This window comes from Nelumbo lutea, chromosome 4 (genome assembly GCF_056320005.1).
Source record: "Nelumbo lutea isolate HS-2025 chromosome 4, American lotus-T2T, whole genome shotgun sequence".
NCBI lineage: Eukaryota > Viridiplantae > Streptophyta > Magnoliopsida > Proteales > Nelumbonaceae > Nelumbo > Nelumbo lutea.
In genome coordinates, this window is record NC_142687.1 from 63741852 (window position 1) to 63759986 (window position 18135).

At 37.7% G+C, this 18135-nt stretch overlaps 1 protein-coding gene across 1 annotated transcript in view; it reads left to right on the top strand.

Annotated features, from left to right (window-relative positions):
- The window catches only part of EMB1138 (DEAD box RNA helicase (RH3)), a 58885-nt gene extending 41014 nt beyond the window's left edge, over window positions 1-17871 (top strand). The window contains exons 8-11 of the mRNA XM_088984106.1: window positions 8261-8356; window positions 10188-10468; window positions 16976-17075; window positions 17510-17871. Coding sequence (XP_088840232.1) covers window positions 8261-8356; window positions 10188-10468; window positions 16976-17054 — 456 coding nt within the window. The 3' untranslated portion in view covers window positions 17055-17075; window positions 17510-17871. The remainder of the gene's footprint in view (window positions 1-8260; window positions 8357-10187; window positions 10469-16975; window positions 17076-17509) is intronic.
- The last annotated feature ends 264 nt before the right edge of the window (window positions 17872-18135 follow it).

Sequence of the window (18135 nt, forward strand, 5' to 3'; positions counted from 1 at the left end):
GTCAACGGACGCTGATGACCCGGGATTCACCAAATAACCTACTTCATCTAGGAGCCCTTGGAGGAGAACTATTCTGCCTGTTAGAATAAGGAAATATACCTTCATTTTTCAAATACTTTGACTTCTAGATTTGGGCCCAGATTTTATGTTGTTCGTTCAGAAACCGCCAAGCCAGCTTCTTTAACAGGACCAAATGTTACATTTTTCATGTTTTTGAATCCAAGACCCCCTTTTATTTTGATTGAGTTAGTATTCTCCAAGCACACCATCTAAAGGTGTTTTTGTCTAACCTCCTCAATGTGATTCCTTTTTTGTTGGAATATGGTAATTTTATGAAAGTACAAGGTGTTTTTGTCTCCCAGTTGAAGCCAGAACTATCTCGTCTTCTGTCTCCCAAGTCCAAAATCTTTCAACCTGGGTAGATACAGACTCCCATTGGGAATGGAGATCATTCAACTTCCTATCATCCAGGGCGATGATTGTTCCACTAGAATAATTTGCTGTTCAGCTAGATTTGGAGATCATTGAATGTGGTTTTCTTCCATTTAAACAGATAGTTTTTTATTCTATCTACTGTGACTGCTTGCTTGTAAGCAGCATACCCATTGATTTGTAGATTCCAATCATCCTCGATAACTTGTTTACATGATTGGCTTTGCAGCCACATCTCGTAGAATCTAAAAGGTTCAGGCATTTGGGTTCTCTGAGGGTTTGGATCCAGGATGGTTGGGTGATGATCATAGCCCTACTTATTTGCAGTGGAGAGAGTTGCATTGGGATACTGACATATCCAGTCTAGGGAGACAACCACTTTATCAAGGGTATGGTTCAAACACCTTCCATTTTTCCTCTTATTTGACCAAGATAATCCCCCACCTTTGATACTTAACTCCAGGAGATTTAGGTCAAGAATCATGTTCCTGTAAGATCTTGAGGTGTCCTTGGGGTTCCCATTAGAGGAGCTTGGGTCTTGGACTTCAATAGTGGTTCCTTCATTAAAATCGCCTATTCAGTTGTTGGCTAAACTTGAGTCAGTCTTCTTGGATCAAAATACAGAGGATAATAGAGTGTGGTCAGTCTCTCCTGCTTGCTTCTTTTGTTGTGCCTTCTTCTTTGGTACCCTTATTCATCCTAATTGTTTGGGGGTGAACTTTCTGGTGAAAGAGATTTTGAGCAGACATATTTCTCCTAAAGTTCAAGCCTTTTGTTGGGACGTGTTTAGTGAGATTAATACCAGTGACATGCTCCAAAGAAGGCCCAGTAAATGCCTATCTCCTAAAATGTGCATCTTATGCAAAGTTTGTGGTGAGCCTGAGCCATTCCTCACTAACCTATTGTTCTTTTGTACATTTTATTTGCTGATTTGCTCCTGATCTTCTTTACTTGTAGGCGGGCTTCTTCTCAAGATGTAGTGGAGAGAGAGGAATGCGAGGATCTTCATCTTCAATGATGACCTTTATACTGTATAGTATAAAGATTAAAGTTGTGCATTGGGGATCTTTCCAATCTTTTTGGTGGATGATGTAATAAGAACTTGGGCTGAAGTGACAAACTCATCTAAAGTGAAATATAAAGTGGTGATGGTATGGAAATCTCCAGCAAATAACAGAATAAAGCTGAATTTTGATAGAAGTTCTTTGGGCAATCTGGGTCCGGTAGGCATAGGGAGTGTATTCGAAGATTCTTTAGGTAAGGTGGTGGCCATGTACTTGGGACCAATCAACATTGGGGATTATTTGAGAGCTGAAGTTTTGGCACTGTTGCAAGGAGTAAAGTTAGCAATGCAACTTGGTTTTCAACTGGTGGTGGAGGGGGATTCAAAAATAGTTACATCTTGTCCAAGATGTAGTAATCCAGCTACTTGGCTAATGAGAAGGGTGCACACTCAATGTTAGGAGGACTGATTCGTTAGCTAAACAGGGGGTTAACAGGCAGGAGAGCTAACGTATAATTCAAATTCCTGTTATACACAGGCTGTTGGAAATTCTCCCAATATTTGTTTCTACTAATTATGATCTAAGGTAATTAATAACATTCTTTCTTTTGCTGATAAAAAACAGTTTATTAGAAACTTCAGCACCACCGTTACATTAGTAAGAAATTACATGATGAAAAGAAAATTGAATGGAGCAAAGAAGATGAGGATGGCTTGCAGTTGATTAAGGAAAGGCCGTGTGCAACAGTAACTCTTGCTTTGGAAAAATATTTGGAGTGGAGTTTGCTGCATCTGTAGTTGGCATTTGAAGCTATTCTTAGCCAAAAGGGATGTTTGATATCTTTCTATAGCGAGGCATTGAATGTTACATCTAGAAGATACAATACCAATAATAAGGAGTTTTATGGATTCACTCAAGCCCTTCAACATTGGAGATATTATTTGATCCAATCTGAGATTGTTCTACTTTAAATTGATGAGGCCTTGAAGCGTATTAATAGCCAATAAAAGTGGAATCTGTTCGAGTATGCAGATAGTAGTATGTATGAGGGGTGGAGTTATTTTAGGAATTTATATTTAGGGACTTCAATGTGATACAAGCCCAATTGGAGTCTTACTTATAAAATATGAAGAGTATAATATTTTAGCCCCAAAATTTTCTCTTCTCCTGGATCACTTTGTTCTCTTCTCTGTTGGTGTGAAAATTTCAAGAAATCTTGTTTATTATTTTGTTTTAATTTATTTTATTTTTTTGGGGTAAGGTTCATTCAGGGAATCATATCATATAGATTGTTCCCCTTTTGATTCTTTGATTCTGACTTAGAGAAAGCAGAGAACACCTTGTGATTCTGACTTAGAGAAATGAACATATAGGACAAAAAAGGAATAACAAAGCATTCTTTGAAAAGAAATTTCCGTTTGCATATCTTTTCATATTTCAAGTGTACAAGAATGAGAAATAAACGATGCAATTGAGAAAATTAATAACATCACTTTTCTCTTTTTCTTTTCTTTTCTTTTCTTTTTTTTTTTATACAAAGGAAATTCCTTTCTCACTCCTTTCTTCTTTACAATAAGCTGTAGTCAATCAGACAATACTCTGATTGTAGACAGCCTTAATCTTCTAGACTTTTCATATCTGAAGGGAACTGTAATCAGTCAAGTTGAATATTTGACTGTTAGATAGTTTTTATCCCTCCTTTCTTTGTTTGCATTTGAAGAGGACTATAATTAGCCTTCGGGAATAAAACTTAATTCCTAACTTTTCTTGATAGAGGGGCCATAATCAACCAAGTGGAAGCACCTGGTTTTAGATGGTTTATTTCCCTCTACCTCCTTTCTTAGAAGTAGAACAAAAGATAGGAGAAGAATACATATTATGAAAGTAGAAGACACATATAGGAGGTATTTGCAAAGAGGGCTTCCCTTCATGGCTTCACCTACTTGTGTTAGTGAGATTTCCTTTTCTCTTCCTTATCTTCCCTTTTTTCCTTTTATCAAAACTTCTCTTTTCTTCTCTCTTTAATCTGGCTTTTCTTAAGACTCTCTAGGAGTGGAATACTCTGAGACACAATTTTCTCCAAAGAGGCCCTCCAGTTTCCCTCTAAGGAGCTTAAATAGGGAGTGGGGTAGTTATGTAACTACCCCCTCCCCCTAGGTGAAGGACACTTGGCTTTCCCACTTAATGAGAGGGAACTCCTGTATGAGAGACCTCATTTGATTCTGATGATTTTTCTAGCAACTAGCCAACCCAATATTTGAGGTATAAACTATTTTAAGTTTATTTGGGTTTGTTAAACAAATTCCTTCAACATCACCTTATTCACTTATTGTTCTTGTTATCTTTCATTAGTTCCTGTTTATTGCTTGGCATTTGAAGCAGTCTTCTTAGTTTGATCTCCCTACTTGCAATCTCAGTTTATTCTCTTTTGGTTCTTACTGTTAGATCTGATTTTACTATAGATAGTAAGTCAAAATTTCATTACAATTAGTAATTATGAGAATTACTATTAAATAGTAAATTAAAAATTACTATAAACAATAATTTTGTTTTACAAAAAATAGTAACGTGTATTTGGCTGTACCTACCTAGTTTTTGGACAATTTTGAGTATTTTTTTTTTATGCCTTAAAGTGTGTCTTGGTGAAAATCAAGAGAATCTGAAGTATTACAAGGGAGTTGAATGTTGCTTTTAAATGGGTGAGAAGAACAGCAAATGGGGTGGTGAATTTCGGGTGGGACTCAACGGAGGTGAGACACTCATATGGTGTTAGTGTATGGAAATGAATCATGAGCTTTAACTCTTTGATGATCCCCTTTTATTTTGGAAAGTGGGGAATCGGTTGAGTATTAGGTTTTGGGAAAATGATTGGTCTGGGGTTGGGAAATTCTGTGAAATATGCCCAAGGCTATACAATTTGAGCAGGAAAGGAGTGCCTATTTCGGAGTGTTATGAAGTAGTTAATGGTGCAGTGATCTGGAACCCAAATCTCAGAAGACCCCTGTACGATTGGGGGGGTGGAGTGCATGGAGCTGTTGGCAAAACTTCAAGCCTTGGAGATCAATCCTTCAGTTGCAGATGTCAGATTATGGAAAGAATGTAAGGATGGAAAGTTTACAGTCAAATCAATGTACTTGACTTTGATCAGAAATCAGGTGGAGGCTGATCCAGTTAGGGGCATTTTGTTAGACAGTTTTTGTATGCCCTTAGCTTCAATCAAAATGATGTACTTTACGAGTTTATTGTAAATGAATAAAAGTGCATATTTGATTCATGTTCCCTTGGTATGTTTCTGTGTAATACCCTTAAACTAGACACTTAATGATACTCGTGTTAGTTTAGAATGTTCACAGCCAGTGGGTCGGTCTGGGGAGACCTATCCTGACAAGGCTGACACTGTGGTGCCACCAAGTCGGTTGGGGTGGCCTGTCTCAGCTACTAGGGTGAGACTCTAGGCACACACAGTGTGGGATTAATTGAATCTTTGAACTGGACCAGATTTCCAGTATTGCCCTGGACCTTGGAGATTGATGGGCAAAACTGGAAAGTTACACCCGACCCCTAGACTCGATTATGATACTGCACTAGGTGTCGGATTGGGCTGTCTTTGATGTACCAATCAGTGGGATCCTTAGCGGGGGTCAAAACCTGGGTATGTTGGGATAATCTGAGAATTCATCTGAGTGGGTGATCATAGCGACAGGATCAGCCCCTTTGTCGAACAAAGGTAATGATCGGGGATGCACTCTCACTGATGGAAACCAAGACTGCTGGCAACCGATTTCAATCGTTGAGATTTGTTTTGCAAAATATATTTTATATGAGATATAAAATTATATATATTATGGTTTCGAAATGATTTGCAAAAGGTTTTAATTCCCGGGATCCATACTTGAGAGAGTGCAACATTGTTCCTTGCAGCCGAGGGAGAGGTTTTCTCTTGTCGGGCAGTGTATGATCATTATGGGATGAGAGGTTGAGTGTAAGACTATTGAGGATAATACCTGATGGGCTAATCTTGCATCTGCCCACAGTCCCTGGGTGTTACAAGGTGGCTTGGCCCAGGGACCACTTAGGGTAAGTGTTGGGCCCATAGAGCCCATCTGATGGGATTCAGGGGGTGCACTGTCCATAACAGTGTATTCGGCCAGGCCTTGTAACAAAGGCTGGGTTGAACCCATGTGGCTGATGTGTAGATCAATGTTTGGGTCCCACGCCATACAAGGAAGCCCAACTGGGCAGCAATTTGGAAGGCTTAATGAATACATAACCCTAAATGGGTATTAAGCCCATTTCGAACTGGGCTAATTTGATTAGTCTTTAAGGGGGCGAATTCTGAGATAAGATCAGCTGATAGGATTGGGCCCACACCCTATCCACTCAGAGAGTCCAAGATCTAAATGAGATTTAGATTCGGAAATTTCCTAATTAGATTAGGAACTGGCTGATCTAATCTACAGATAAGGATTATCCCTTATCTTAAATGGACTTCTAATCCATATATGATTTGGGTTAGCAACTCCTAATGGGATTAGGAGCTTATCCCTTTAAGTCTATAAAAGGAAGAAGGGGCGGCAACCTTTAAACAACAACATTCAACCGACTCAAGTCTTGTCTTCAGAGCTGAGATCACAGAAGAGAGAATTCTGCACCCTGCAAATACTCTCTAGCCGCTTCCTTCCTGCAGCCGCCGCCTATAGCAGTTTGATCTCCTTGGGAGAAATCAAGATTGGATCTTGATTCCAATCTTTTGGAGAAAAGATTGGTAGGAGTTGTATTCACAATCCATTTAGGTGATTCTTGGGAAGAATCAAGTTCTTAGGAAGGACACTGCTGATTCTACTCCACCTTGCACTGCGCCATCTTCAGTGGGAGCAGATTTTGGTTTTTACCTTGGGCATGAACACCTCCATTGAGAGATATTGTTTCTCTATATCAGGTATTATCTCTCTCATCCTTTTGGTTCAGATTTGGTTCAGTTTATGGTTCAAGAGTGATCCTTGAAAATATGATTTTCTAAATAGGGAATTTGATTCCCAATTGAAGGGAAAGAAAAAATTTTTGAAATTCGCCCCCTTTATTCCGCAATCTTGGGCGTCCATGTGATGGATTTCCTATCCCTTCACGTTTGGGGGAAACCAGTGCCTCCAAGGGCTGAAGCTTTTGCTTGGTTGGTTGTGAGAGGTTGCATTTTAACCCAGGATAACTTGAAGCTCAGAGGCCTTCAGTTTCCAAGTAGGTGTGTGCTGTGTTTTTCTGAAGAGGAAGATGTTTCTCACTTACTACTTAACTGCAAATTCACATTTCCAGTTTGGTCCTATTTCTTCAAGCTGTTTAAGGTGGACAGAAGCTCTATGGCAGATCTGGCTGAAATTTTTAGTTGCTGGTTAAGAACCTGTGGTGGCGTTAAATCTAAGATTTTATGGACCTGTATTCCCTTTGCTGTGTGCTGGGAATCTGGAAGGAAAGAAACCGAAGACTCTTTGAGGAGAAAAAGAGAAGTATGGAAGAGATAGTGGCTGTTATCAGTTCGACAGTTATTGGTTGGGTTCTGCTGCTTCTGGAGTTCCATGGATTGAGGAAGGAAGATTTTGGTGCTGATTTCTGGATTTCTTTGAATGCATAAGAGAGTGCTGATGTTCTGTTTTGTCTTGAAGCAATTGTTTTGTTTTGAAGTGATGTTATAATGAGTTTTTGTTTTTCTGGTGGTGGTGACATCTTGTCACCTTAGTTATGTTTGTACTTTTTTCCTTTTAGCAATAATTTTTTTTCTTTATTTATCTTCAAAAAAAAAAAAAAAAGAACAGCAAATGGGATGGTGTATACTCTAGCTATACAAGGGGCTGTTAGGCATCAAATGTTTTGGGCAATGCTGTAAAGTAGTTGTTTGGGGTGGAGAAGTTTGAGAATCTAGATATTATCATATTGTTTCATTGGTATTTTTCTGTTCAAATCTAACATGTTGCTCTGACTTTTACAGCTTCGTATAAATTTCTAGATGCAACAATGCAAGTTTTGTTGGATTTTGTAAAGAATTGAGTGAACACCGTGTTTTTCTCTTATTATTTTTGTTTGATCTGGTCCAGATAAAACAATCTAGTGTATCTGATCAAGTATATCCTTATCACATGCTGTCATTTTAGATTTGTCAGTCTGGATTTTTCATTCTAGATATTAAAACCTCGAAGAAACAGCAATCTGTATCAGTCAGGTTTATGTCTTTGGGCTTTTACCCCCAGTCTCTGTAGGATCCTGGTTGTCCTTGCTCTTCAATTCTAGCCATATCTTATAATTAATGATGGATCTTTTTAGAAATTCTCAAGGAACAACTCTGCCATTGGAATGTGATTGGCAATTTTTTTCATTAACCATTTCTGAGGGCTCAGTTTGGGAGGACTGCAAATGCAAGGTTTAGAAATACCATATACAAGTTTCTGTATTGTACATATTTGTATTTCTACTCTTCCCAAATGGGGCCAAGTGTTCTATTGCACCATCTTGAAACTTGCCGGTTTTAATTTTTTCCTCATCACTTGTCATTCGATTATGGTGGAATCTTGAGGGTTGGGTACCTGAGAGTAAAGCTTTCCGCTTTGCTGTTTGTTCTTCTTGCCCGTTCAATTTCAATGAACAGATAACCCAGTGCTCAAGTTTTGTACATCATGGCATGCTTTTCACTTTATTGTTTTATCGTATGTTTGTTTCTTGTAGTTCATTGTAGAATATCTAATGCTCATTTCAAAATTATGATTAAATTATATTGATATCATACTACTTTTTGAATCATTTTCTCTGAATAACTAGTTGGGAATGTTTGTTTTCAGGTACAAGGAGCTGTTTTTGATCTTCCAGAGGAAATTGCTAGTGAGCTGCTGAATAAGCAGACACCTCCTGGGAACACCATCACCAAGATTACTAAGGTTGGTTTTGCACTGCACAAAATCTTGCATAAAAATCATTTCAACTGTTTTTTTTTATTGATCAGCAAGGAAAAGTTTAATTTATTAGTAGTTAAAAGAGGATAGTACAATAGGAGGCTAGACTGCCAACCCAAACAATTGCTGTCTTATGACTCCTTGTTTAGCAAGGGTATCATCCATCCTGTTTGCAGTCTGTCTAACCCACGTAAATTCCACAATCAGTTCCTTAGATTGGCTTTCCACTTCCCTAAAGGCGTGTCTAAAGGTCCACAGAGTATGACTGCTACATCTTGCCCATGAAATAATTGACTTTGAATCTCCTTCCACTTCTAGATGCTGGTAACCCAGTTGCTTTGGTAGTCAAAGACCTTGCAACAAAGCCATCAATTCAGCTTTCAGAGAGTTTCAAGTTCCAATATGCCTTGAATATAAAGCTAATACCTTTCTATCAGGGTTTCTGAAGGCTGCCTCTATCCTTGCCATCCCCGGATTGCCCATGGAGTTTCCATTAAAATTCAGTTTTAACTTGGTACCTTCTGGAGGCTTCCATTCCATGATTATCCTGTCCTTTTCTCTAGATGAATATGCCACCTGCATCCAAGCTCTTATTATTTCATTCATCAAGAAGACCTTAAAGCTTTCCACCATCTTTACGTATGTTCTTTATGCTGTCAATTACCTCCTCCACTGATCTATTTTTCCATTTAAGATTCTCCCATTTCTCTCTTTCCAGATTACCCAAATCACTGCTGCCTTAACAGCTGCTCTTCACATTATTCTCTCTTTTCTTTGGCTGTCTCAAAAAGTTAGGATTGTAATTACCAGCTACCTCTTGAGAGGGATCTCATCTGCACCCAAAAAGAGAACAAAATACTCCCAAATACAATGTACAGAGGAATATAAATGGGATAAAGTCTCACCACTAGCCTTGCACAGAAAGCACATATGAGGATAGAGGCACATATCACAAGTATTTATCTTTCCAAGGAAGACTTCCCAACAGAAGGCTTGAACCTTAGGTGGAATAGGCTTACCTCAAATTTCTTTCATCGGGAAGCCTACCCCTGGAGAGTTAGACAGAGTGGGGTTATTGAAAAAAGAGGCACAAGTGAATAATCCATTAGGAGAGGCAGTCCAAATCCTAGTATTGTCAACATTCTGGTCCAAAAGCACAAACTCCAAAGTGCCAAGAAGGTGAGCAAGAGACACATTCTCTCTAAGACATCTTCTGAAGCCTAGGTCCCAATTTATCCCTTGGGGAGGAGTACCCAACCTGGAAACAATTTCACCTTTAAAGTTTGAGAGATTATAAAGCAAATGAAACTGTGATTTGGGGAGGGGATGGAAATATGGTGTAGTTCGAGAGATTATAAGAGGTATTTTTATTGATATAATGTGTTTGGATTATCCTCACATTTAATATACAGCCTATTGCAACTAATACAATCCAATTTTTTTGCTATGATTGAGACAGGAGACTGTAGGCCATATTGTTGCATTGGGTGTAATAGGCATGTGAATCCAAGGATTCTCATGGGCTTTCCTTTGAGCCCATGGGATCTTATGGTGTGATGGATGTTTGACATTATTAGCCAAGGACTCCTTGAATCCAAAGGATTCTCATTGGCTTTCCTTTGAGCCTATATGATCTTATGATGAGATGGATGTCCTGCATTATTAACTGATGACTTTTTTATCATCTTGGTTAACATCATTTCTTTTATCTATATTTCCAATCCTAATCTCATCCATCACAATTCTGACTGCAGTGGATGAAGTTCCAATAAAAAGATATACCACTGAAGTATTTTATTTCATACATATTTTGCAGTTGCCAGCCTTGCAGGATGATGGTCCTCCTGGTGATAACTATGGAAGGTTTTCCAACAGAGAACGTGGCTTCCGAGGAGGTTCTAGGGAGCGTGGGGGATTTAGAGGTTCACGGGGTTGGGGTAGTGGCCGAGATTCTGATGATGAGGATGGATTTCGACGTGGTGGTTGGAGTTTTAAAACTGATAATAATCGGTCTCGGAGGTCAAGAAGCAGTGGGGATGATTGGCTAATTGGTAGTAAACGATCAAATCGATCGTCATCCTTTGGGAGTAGGGACAGGTATTTACTTACTTCCATTCTAAAGACCCCATGTTTTCTCAATATATCTTCTCATTTTTTCTTGATCAATAATATATCTTATCCCTTTTTGTGGATGCAATTTGATGAAAAGACTCCTTTAATAATTGAAATGTTGATAAAAAAAGACTAACAATTGAAAGAAGCCCTAGAATACCAAGAAAGAAAAGAGAACAAAAATGAACCTTGAGCAGTGGAGATGATTATGTTGCCCCCAGAAAGTTCCCTTTGGTCATTCTCAGTTAAAGATAACTGGGCATCTCTTATACTCGTCCTTTTCTTTGAACTGAGTCAGCAAACAGCTCTACGTTTCTGATTGTGTTGTGCTGTTTTAATTGAAAATGATGATTAGGGCATAATGCAATTTTGATAAACTACTCTTATCTTTCTCAAAAAGAAAAAAAAATGATAAACTAGGCAAAGCTATAATATTTTAAATGTGCTTGATTCAAATGAGAATGCTTATCCCTTGATTTGACTTTTATCACTGTACATATTATCTCTATTTTGGGATGGTCATAAAAGAGTGCAAGGTTTAGCTGAATGCTTAGGCTGTTCAGCGGGCTGTGGAACTAATGATAAGGTTCCACGCCAGTAATAAATTACATGGGACCCGCACCTTCCACAGTGGGGCCCATGAGCTTATTACTGGCGTGGAACCTCATCATTGGTTCCACAGCCTGCTGAACAGCCAAAGCGTTCAGCTAATCCGAATTCCATAAAAGATGGATTTGCCTTAATAAGCTCTTATTTGGCTGAGAGTTCATCAGTTCTGTCAGTTCTCTCAAGCTTTACCCTTGTATTTTCACATGTCTTTTAATATGAAAAGAAACTATGGTGTGCTAGACCAGGATATTTCATCCAGGTTTTAATCAGTGAATTATATGGCTACAAATATAACATTGGGGTAAGTTCATTGTATGGTTATCAAGGTGCCTTTGTGCTATGCTATATTTGTATGCATTGGATTCACTATAGTGTTGATTTATTGCTTTTCATATTTGTTTGAATTCTTGCTGTACGAATTAGTGATTTTAAATATTTTCTACTAGACTACTACTTCGCTGAGTGGAATTTATTATATTGTATGGTATTGAAATTTGTAATTAAAAGTGTCATTGCCTTGAGAAATTAATCATACAATGTGTTTTGATATCAGTTGAGTTAGAATATGATCTGAAATCTGTAACATGTTCAACATCAATTGATTCAAGATGGATTCAAGCAGTGACAGTGGAGAAAAAGTAGAGAAGGGAGAAAGAAATTGTATTTTGGGAGCAAAACTAAATAGGTTGTGTGTCCCATTTTATTCATTAAAAGAGAGCTTGACAACAAAATGATTAAATGAAAAATCTACTCATAGTGGGTGGCAGCAAGGAGCATAAGAAAAGATAGATGTGACAAAGCTGATGCAAATATGGAAGCAGAGAAAGCAATGAAAGATAAGAGGTCAGATAGTAGACCTGCAGAATGCATCATCAACCAGAAAAGAAGTGACTGTTTCATTAGTCAAACTTTGTTTGATTTATCTGAAATTTGACTACATTTAAGTACTGCTTAGAGTACTCCAATACTGTAGAATTTCAGCTCAATCCAACATATAGAAGTGCCCCAGCTAAATACTTTGAGTTGGCTAATTTTTGAGTTCTGCTATTGGTCAAAGCCCTAGTGACCAAGTTGATTAGCATTTATAGTAATTCCATCATTACTATTTATAGTAAAAGTTTTTTTTCCTGAAAGGTTAGGTAAAAATTTTATATATGGAAGAAAGAAAGGAATACAACAGCTTCCCGGTACACCTCACTGGAAAGGGAGGAAAGCACATTACAAACTCCAAACAGACTGAGAGTAAAGCATCTGAAACACATTTTGATGCTTAAACTGTCAAGACTGTTGGAACAGACCAACAGAAGGCAGTTAGTCAGTTTTACAAGAGGAGGCCACATCAGCTCAACTAACCATCCACTTGTAATAACTGCCATCCACTTGTAACAACTGCCATCTAATTGGATTGTCAAGACTTGTTGGAACAGACCAACAGAAGGCAGTTAGTCAGTTTACAAGAGGAGGCCACATCAGCTCAACCAACCAGCCACTTGTAACAACTGCCATCCACTTGTAACAGCTGTAACAGTCAAGATTGCAACACTATAAGTAGTAGAGCAGAAAAGGAATAGAGGAGGACTCTTTCAGCATTAAACTTTCTCTCTCTCTCTCTCTCTCTCCAAGAATTCAGGAGGTTGGCCCCTCGAAGAGCCCTGAGTTGGTCAGGTTCCTAACATAAACTCAGAAATTACAGAAATCCAGGAGACAAGTTTGTTCACAGACATCTGTATCAAGTCTTCCTTGTTTTTCACTTTATTGCAGAAAACTTGACTGTTTCTCTCAGCCCAAATAGTCACTAGAACAGCCACAGGGATGGTTTTCCAGATCAGCTTCCCCTTTTTCTTCAGGCCAGACAGCCTCCAGCAACATAACAAGTCTTTGACAGAGCTGGGCATGACCCAGTCAACCCCAGCAGCTTTGAGGAAGGGATCCCAAACCTTGGCAGAAATGTGGCAGTGGAATTTGCAGCCCTCTCCTATCCAAATTAACTTTTGGAAGGCACTTATATAAAAAACCCAAACAAGGTTGTTTACCTTAGAAGGGCTAATTGGGTTCCACACCTGTTTTCTTGGAAAGCCAGCTACATCTGTCCCTCTCCTATCCAAATTAACTTTTGGAAGGCACTTACATAAAAAACCCAAACAAGGAAGTTTACCTTAGAAGGGCTAATTGGGTTCCACACCTGTTTTCTTGGAAAGCCAGCTACATATGTCTTGCTAATGTGAGCAGCCATAGACATGACTGAAAAAAGACCATCCACACTCCACTTCCAGCTCCAATCGTCATCCTTATTCGCTGAAATGCTTTGCCTCTGTAAAATTTGCATGAACTCCAAAATTTGTTCCAGCTCTCAGTCAAAAAGATTTCTCCTAAAGAGAGGACTCCAAGAGGAGGAACCACCACTCATGTCATAAGAGTCAGCAACTGAAATCTCTGGGTAAGCAGCACACTGATAGAGAAGGGGGAAGGCCTCTGCAAGAGGGAGTGTCCAGAAACCAGGGATCTTTCCAGAATTTCAGTGTTTGTCCACTACCAATCTTGAAACCCAGACCAGCTGAGAAAGCAGGAAGGGACTTCAAAATTCCTTTCCAAAGGGAACAACCCCAATTCTGCAGTGGATCCAATGATCTCCAGTTACCCCAGTCCACCCCAAATTTAGCTGCAATTAGATTTTCCACCATGCATTCCTTTCAGTTCCAAACCTCCATAACCATTTGCTTAGGAGGGCAGTATTGAAAATTTTTAATTTCCTTAAGCCCAGGCCTCCTTCCTCTAAAGGCAAGCAAACCTGATCCCATTTAACAAGATGAATTTTCCTTTCATCTTCCCTACCTCTCCATAGGAAATTTCTCTGGAGGGATTCCAATTTCCTTGCCACCTTGGAGGGGATGGGAAAGAGAGAAAGAAAGTAGGTGGGGAGATTTGAGAGGGTACTCTTCAAGAGCGTCACTCTACCTCCAGAGGAGAGGTATTTTGTCTTCCAGGAGGTTAACTACCTTTGTATCTACTCAATTACAGGATCCTAGATAGAAGTAGAGCTGCACTTTGTTCCACGAGGGATCCCCACATATTTCCCTGGAAGGTGATAACTTTACAAGCCAGAACTTCAGCCAAGATGATTGTTAACTGTCAAACTAGGCTCAAGGTGATTGCTTGAGTTTATATAAGGACTTTCTGAACTTGGAAACTCTATTGCCCCTTTCATCATGGTAGAACCCAAGAGGAAATTCCATGTAAACCTTTTCATGTAAACTGCCATTGAAAAAGTCATTTTCCACATCTAGCTAATACATAAGACAAGAATAGAAAGTTGTCAAAGACGAAAGAACTCTAACTAAGTTCATGTTGGCCATAGGAGCAAAAATCTCCAAATAATCCACTATATACTTGAGTATACCTCTTAGTACCATCAACATTACCCATCTACAGCCAAATGGACCATTACCCTTGGGCCTTGCATGTTTGCCTTTTCAACAAAGCATCCAAGGTTTAAAATGTTAATGTTGATGGAAATGTTAATCCAAATATAGGACATGTCAGAAATGTCGGATGGAAATATTATAAGTATAGACACAATGGAAATATTGTGAAATATGTGGAAATATACAATGGTATTTTGTGAACTGATAAAAGAAGCATCAATACACCCTTCTAGACTATTATCTTATTCCAAACCATCAAAAACAAAATAATTTTAGACTTATTTGTTCCATCACCTACTAGTATTCTATGTTGCCACCCAACATCTCTCGGCATTTAATATTTTTATGGGTCTGCATAAAGAAAAAGTAAATATTATAATACAAGATTTACTTGTTATAACAAAACAAACATTATTGTAATAATGTTTCTATTTAATTTATCCTATTTTTCTATATTTATTATGCTTTATATTATTAATTTGTGTATTAACATTTTCTAAAACATCTTACTTTTTAGTTAAGCATTATAATTTGCAATAATTAAGTTTTATTCTGATTGATTATAAATGTTAATTGAAAATAAAATTGTCATGTCATCCATATGAACCAAAAATAATAAGTTAACTAATGACTATTTAAGTAACTTATTTTTTAATAATACAATATACTTTGAATTAATATTTATAGTATATACATGTTTATAATCATTCTTTATTAATATAATAAACTATATTATTTAATAATTCATATATTATTAAATCTTTTATTAAAGATTCCATTTCATTAGTTATATTCTTCAGTATCTAAAAAAAATTTATACAGCTGCATGTATAGTTGCGAATCTTGGTTTAGTGTTAAACCAAGATTCCATTTGAGAGAATGTTCTATTGTTAGGGTCTATAGACCTTTCATAGACCCTCACATATATAAGTAAGTTTAAGTGGTTTCACTATTCATAAATCAAATTTCACCTTAAGAAGTAAGAAGAGGTGACTAGAAGAAATTTAAGGCTCCAAGCTAGCTCAATTGCTGAAGATTGAAGAACTCCAAATCAATGTTCTTTTGCAGGCCAGCCGCTCATCTTTTGTAACTTGACTAAGAGACGGTTAGTCCATACATGAATCGAGATGTTGAGCTTTTCTGGCTTGAATAGCCTGATTCTTACTCTCAAAAAAGAAAACAAAACACTTGGTGATTTGGAGTTGGGTAAAATTGGGGACTTCAAGAAATATTGGTTGGAGAGGGAATTTGAAGAGGAGAAAGTGTAGTAAGCAATCAAGGTGATGAAGAGGGACAATCCCCATGGCGGGATGGGTTCAGTATTACCTCCATGTTGGGGTATTCTCAAGAAGGATATAATGGAAATGTTCAAGGAGTCGTGGAAGAAAAAAGAGCTAAAGAAGGTGCAAATGTCATGTTCATTTCCCTCATTCCTAAGTTGGAAGGGGCATTTAGAGAAAAAGACTTTAGACAAATAAACTTAATTACCATTCCATATAAGACCATTGCAAAAGTCTTGTTAAGAATGTTGAGATCTGTTTTGCATGAGGTAGTAGGGCTTACTCAAATGGCCTTTTGTAGAAGGAAGACAGATTTTGGATGGGGTGTTTGTGGCAGGAGAAAAGTGGGAGAGCAGGTGTGATTTGTAAACTTGACATTGAGAAGGCATATGATCATATAGAGTGGGGTTTCTTGGAAGAAGTACTTGGAGATCCACTTTCTCCTTTACTTTTTGTTTTGGTTGCAGAAGTACCATGTAGATTGTTAGTCCTAGTCAGTACAATTACAATAATATGTGTCTCGTTTTTGATCTAGAATAGATTATGTTAATATGTTTTGTAATCATAAATTAGACCTAATAGGGGCCCTTTGATAACATCTGAAGTGGCTGAACTGGGTGATTTAATACTTTTTGTTTTACTGAATAAGTCATTCAGGAGGTTGCAAGTTCCTTAATGGTTAAAGTTGAAGTTATACACTCAAATACTTAATTATTTAACTATTTTATTCACTTAAAGAAGAAATAGTAAGTCATTCAATTCATCCATTTCCGCTGTTAGGAATGAAACAGCTCTAGTTTCAAAGTTGAATTAAAAACCCAGTCCAAAGGCTTAACCTAATTTAGTTTTCCAAGTCAGTCATAAACCTAGTCCCGAAGCTTCTAAACTTGTTACATAGGTGGTAATCTCAAAAAAAATAGCCTTGTCCCGAGGATGTGTTCATTAGCTAGTACCGAATAAATTACAGGTTTTATTTGCCAAAGCCACTGCCTATTTGGTGCCTATCACTTGGGTGACCAGGTGGTACCTTGACAAAGTGTGGTCCATTGGTAGTTATTTATGGAGAGTGCAAAATTCCTCATTTAACAAATCTTCACTTGTCTTTTCTATTTTTTAATTTTATTTTAATATTTTGTGGTTCAGTACAAGAGCTGATGATATTGCTCAATTGTGTATGACAGAAGTTTTGGAGGGGCATGTTTCAACTGTGGACGATCTGGGCACAGGGCATCAGAATGCCCCAATAAGCAAGATTACTAATCCTTTATGCTGTCAAATCAGGTCTGTTACGACTGTTTGAGCAGATTAGATGATGTTCTCCATTGTTTTGTAATATGTCATTCCAATTGCAGTTTGTTCAAGAGGCCCAAGAGATTGAGAGATGCACTTGCAATGGATTTCCATGCCATATTTTGAAATCCCTTGTGTATCTCTTTTTCTCTAATTTTTCCCTAAGCATGTTCATGATTCTCGTACTCAACACTTGTTCCCTAGATGGAGTTCCAGGTTCCTTCTTTAAGGGATCTTGTAGTTTTCTTATTAACCCATCCATTTCCAAACATGACTATTAGCAAATGTGACTTGTTAGTGATGGCTTTATTACAGATTAAGTGATTTAACTTGCGTATGGCAAGGGGACAATTGAGCCTTCATTTATCATGTGTTTGACTTAATCTGATTAAATGAATTCATTCTAATGGTCGTTGATGTGCCAGCTCTACAATATGCTCTGGAACATAGGGTAGCGAAAGAGAAAAACCGTATAAAAATGAAAGTTGAGCACTAGATTTGGCATGGGTTCCAGGCTTTCAGCCCTTAAAAAAAGGATTCTGCATCGGGTCGTTGTCCTACAGCCACACAACATCAAGATTTCATGAGTTAATTCCCATTAGAGGGTTAGAGCGTGTGGAAAGGAATCTGTTGTATTTTATTTTAATATCTAAATGATTTGTTCTGCTCAATCTGGCATTTGTGTTTCTACGATTTATCATTTTTGAGGATTGTCAGGACTGTAAATGGTTTGAAACTAATTTATGTAGATCAAAAACTGATTCACTCATTTTTTATTTGAATCAAATCCTATCCATCCGATTTATATCGCATCCAAATCGAATTTGGACATTGAATGCCATTGATGAATTGAGAGTTTAAAATAATTAACGATTTTGAGCTCGGAACCTGTCACAAAATTTTGTAGAAATAACCGTGTATAACTGTATATTTATATAATTAAATTAGATTAGGGTTCGACTATGATATGATATGGGGAAAACAATTGACCAATAAATTAGAATCATAAAGGTTGTAGCAAATAAAGTGTTTATCAAAATTCATGGGTGGG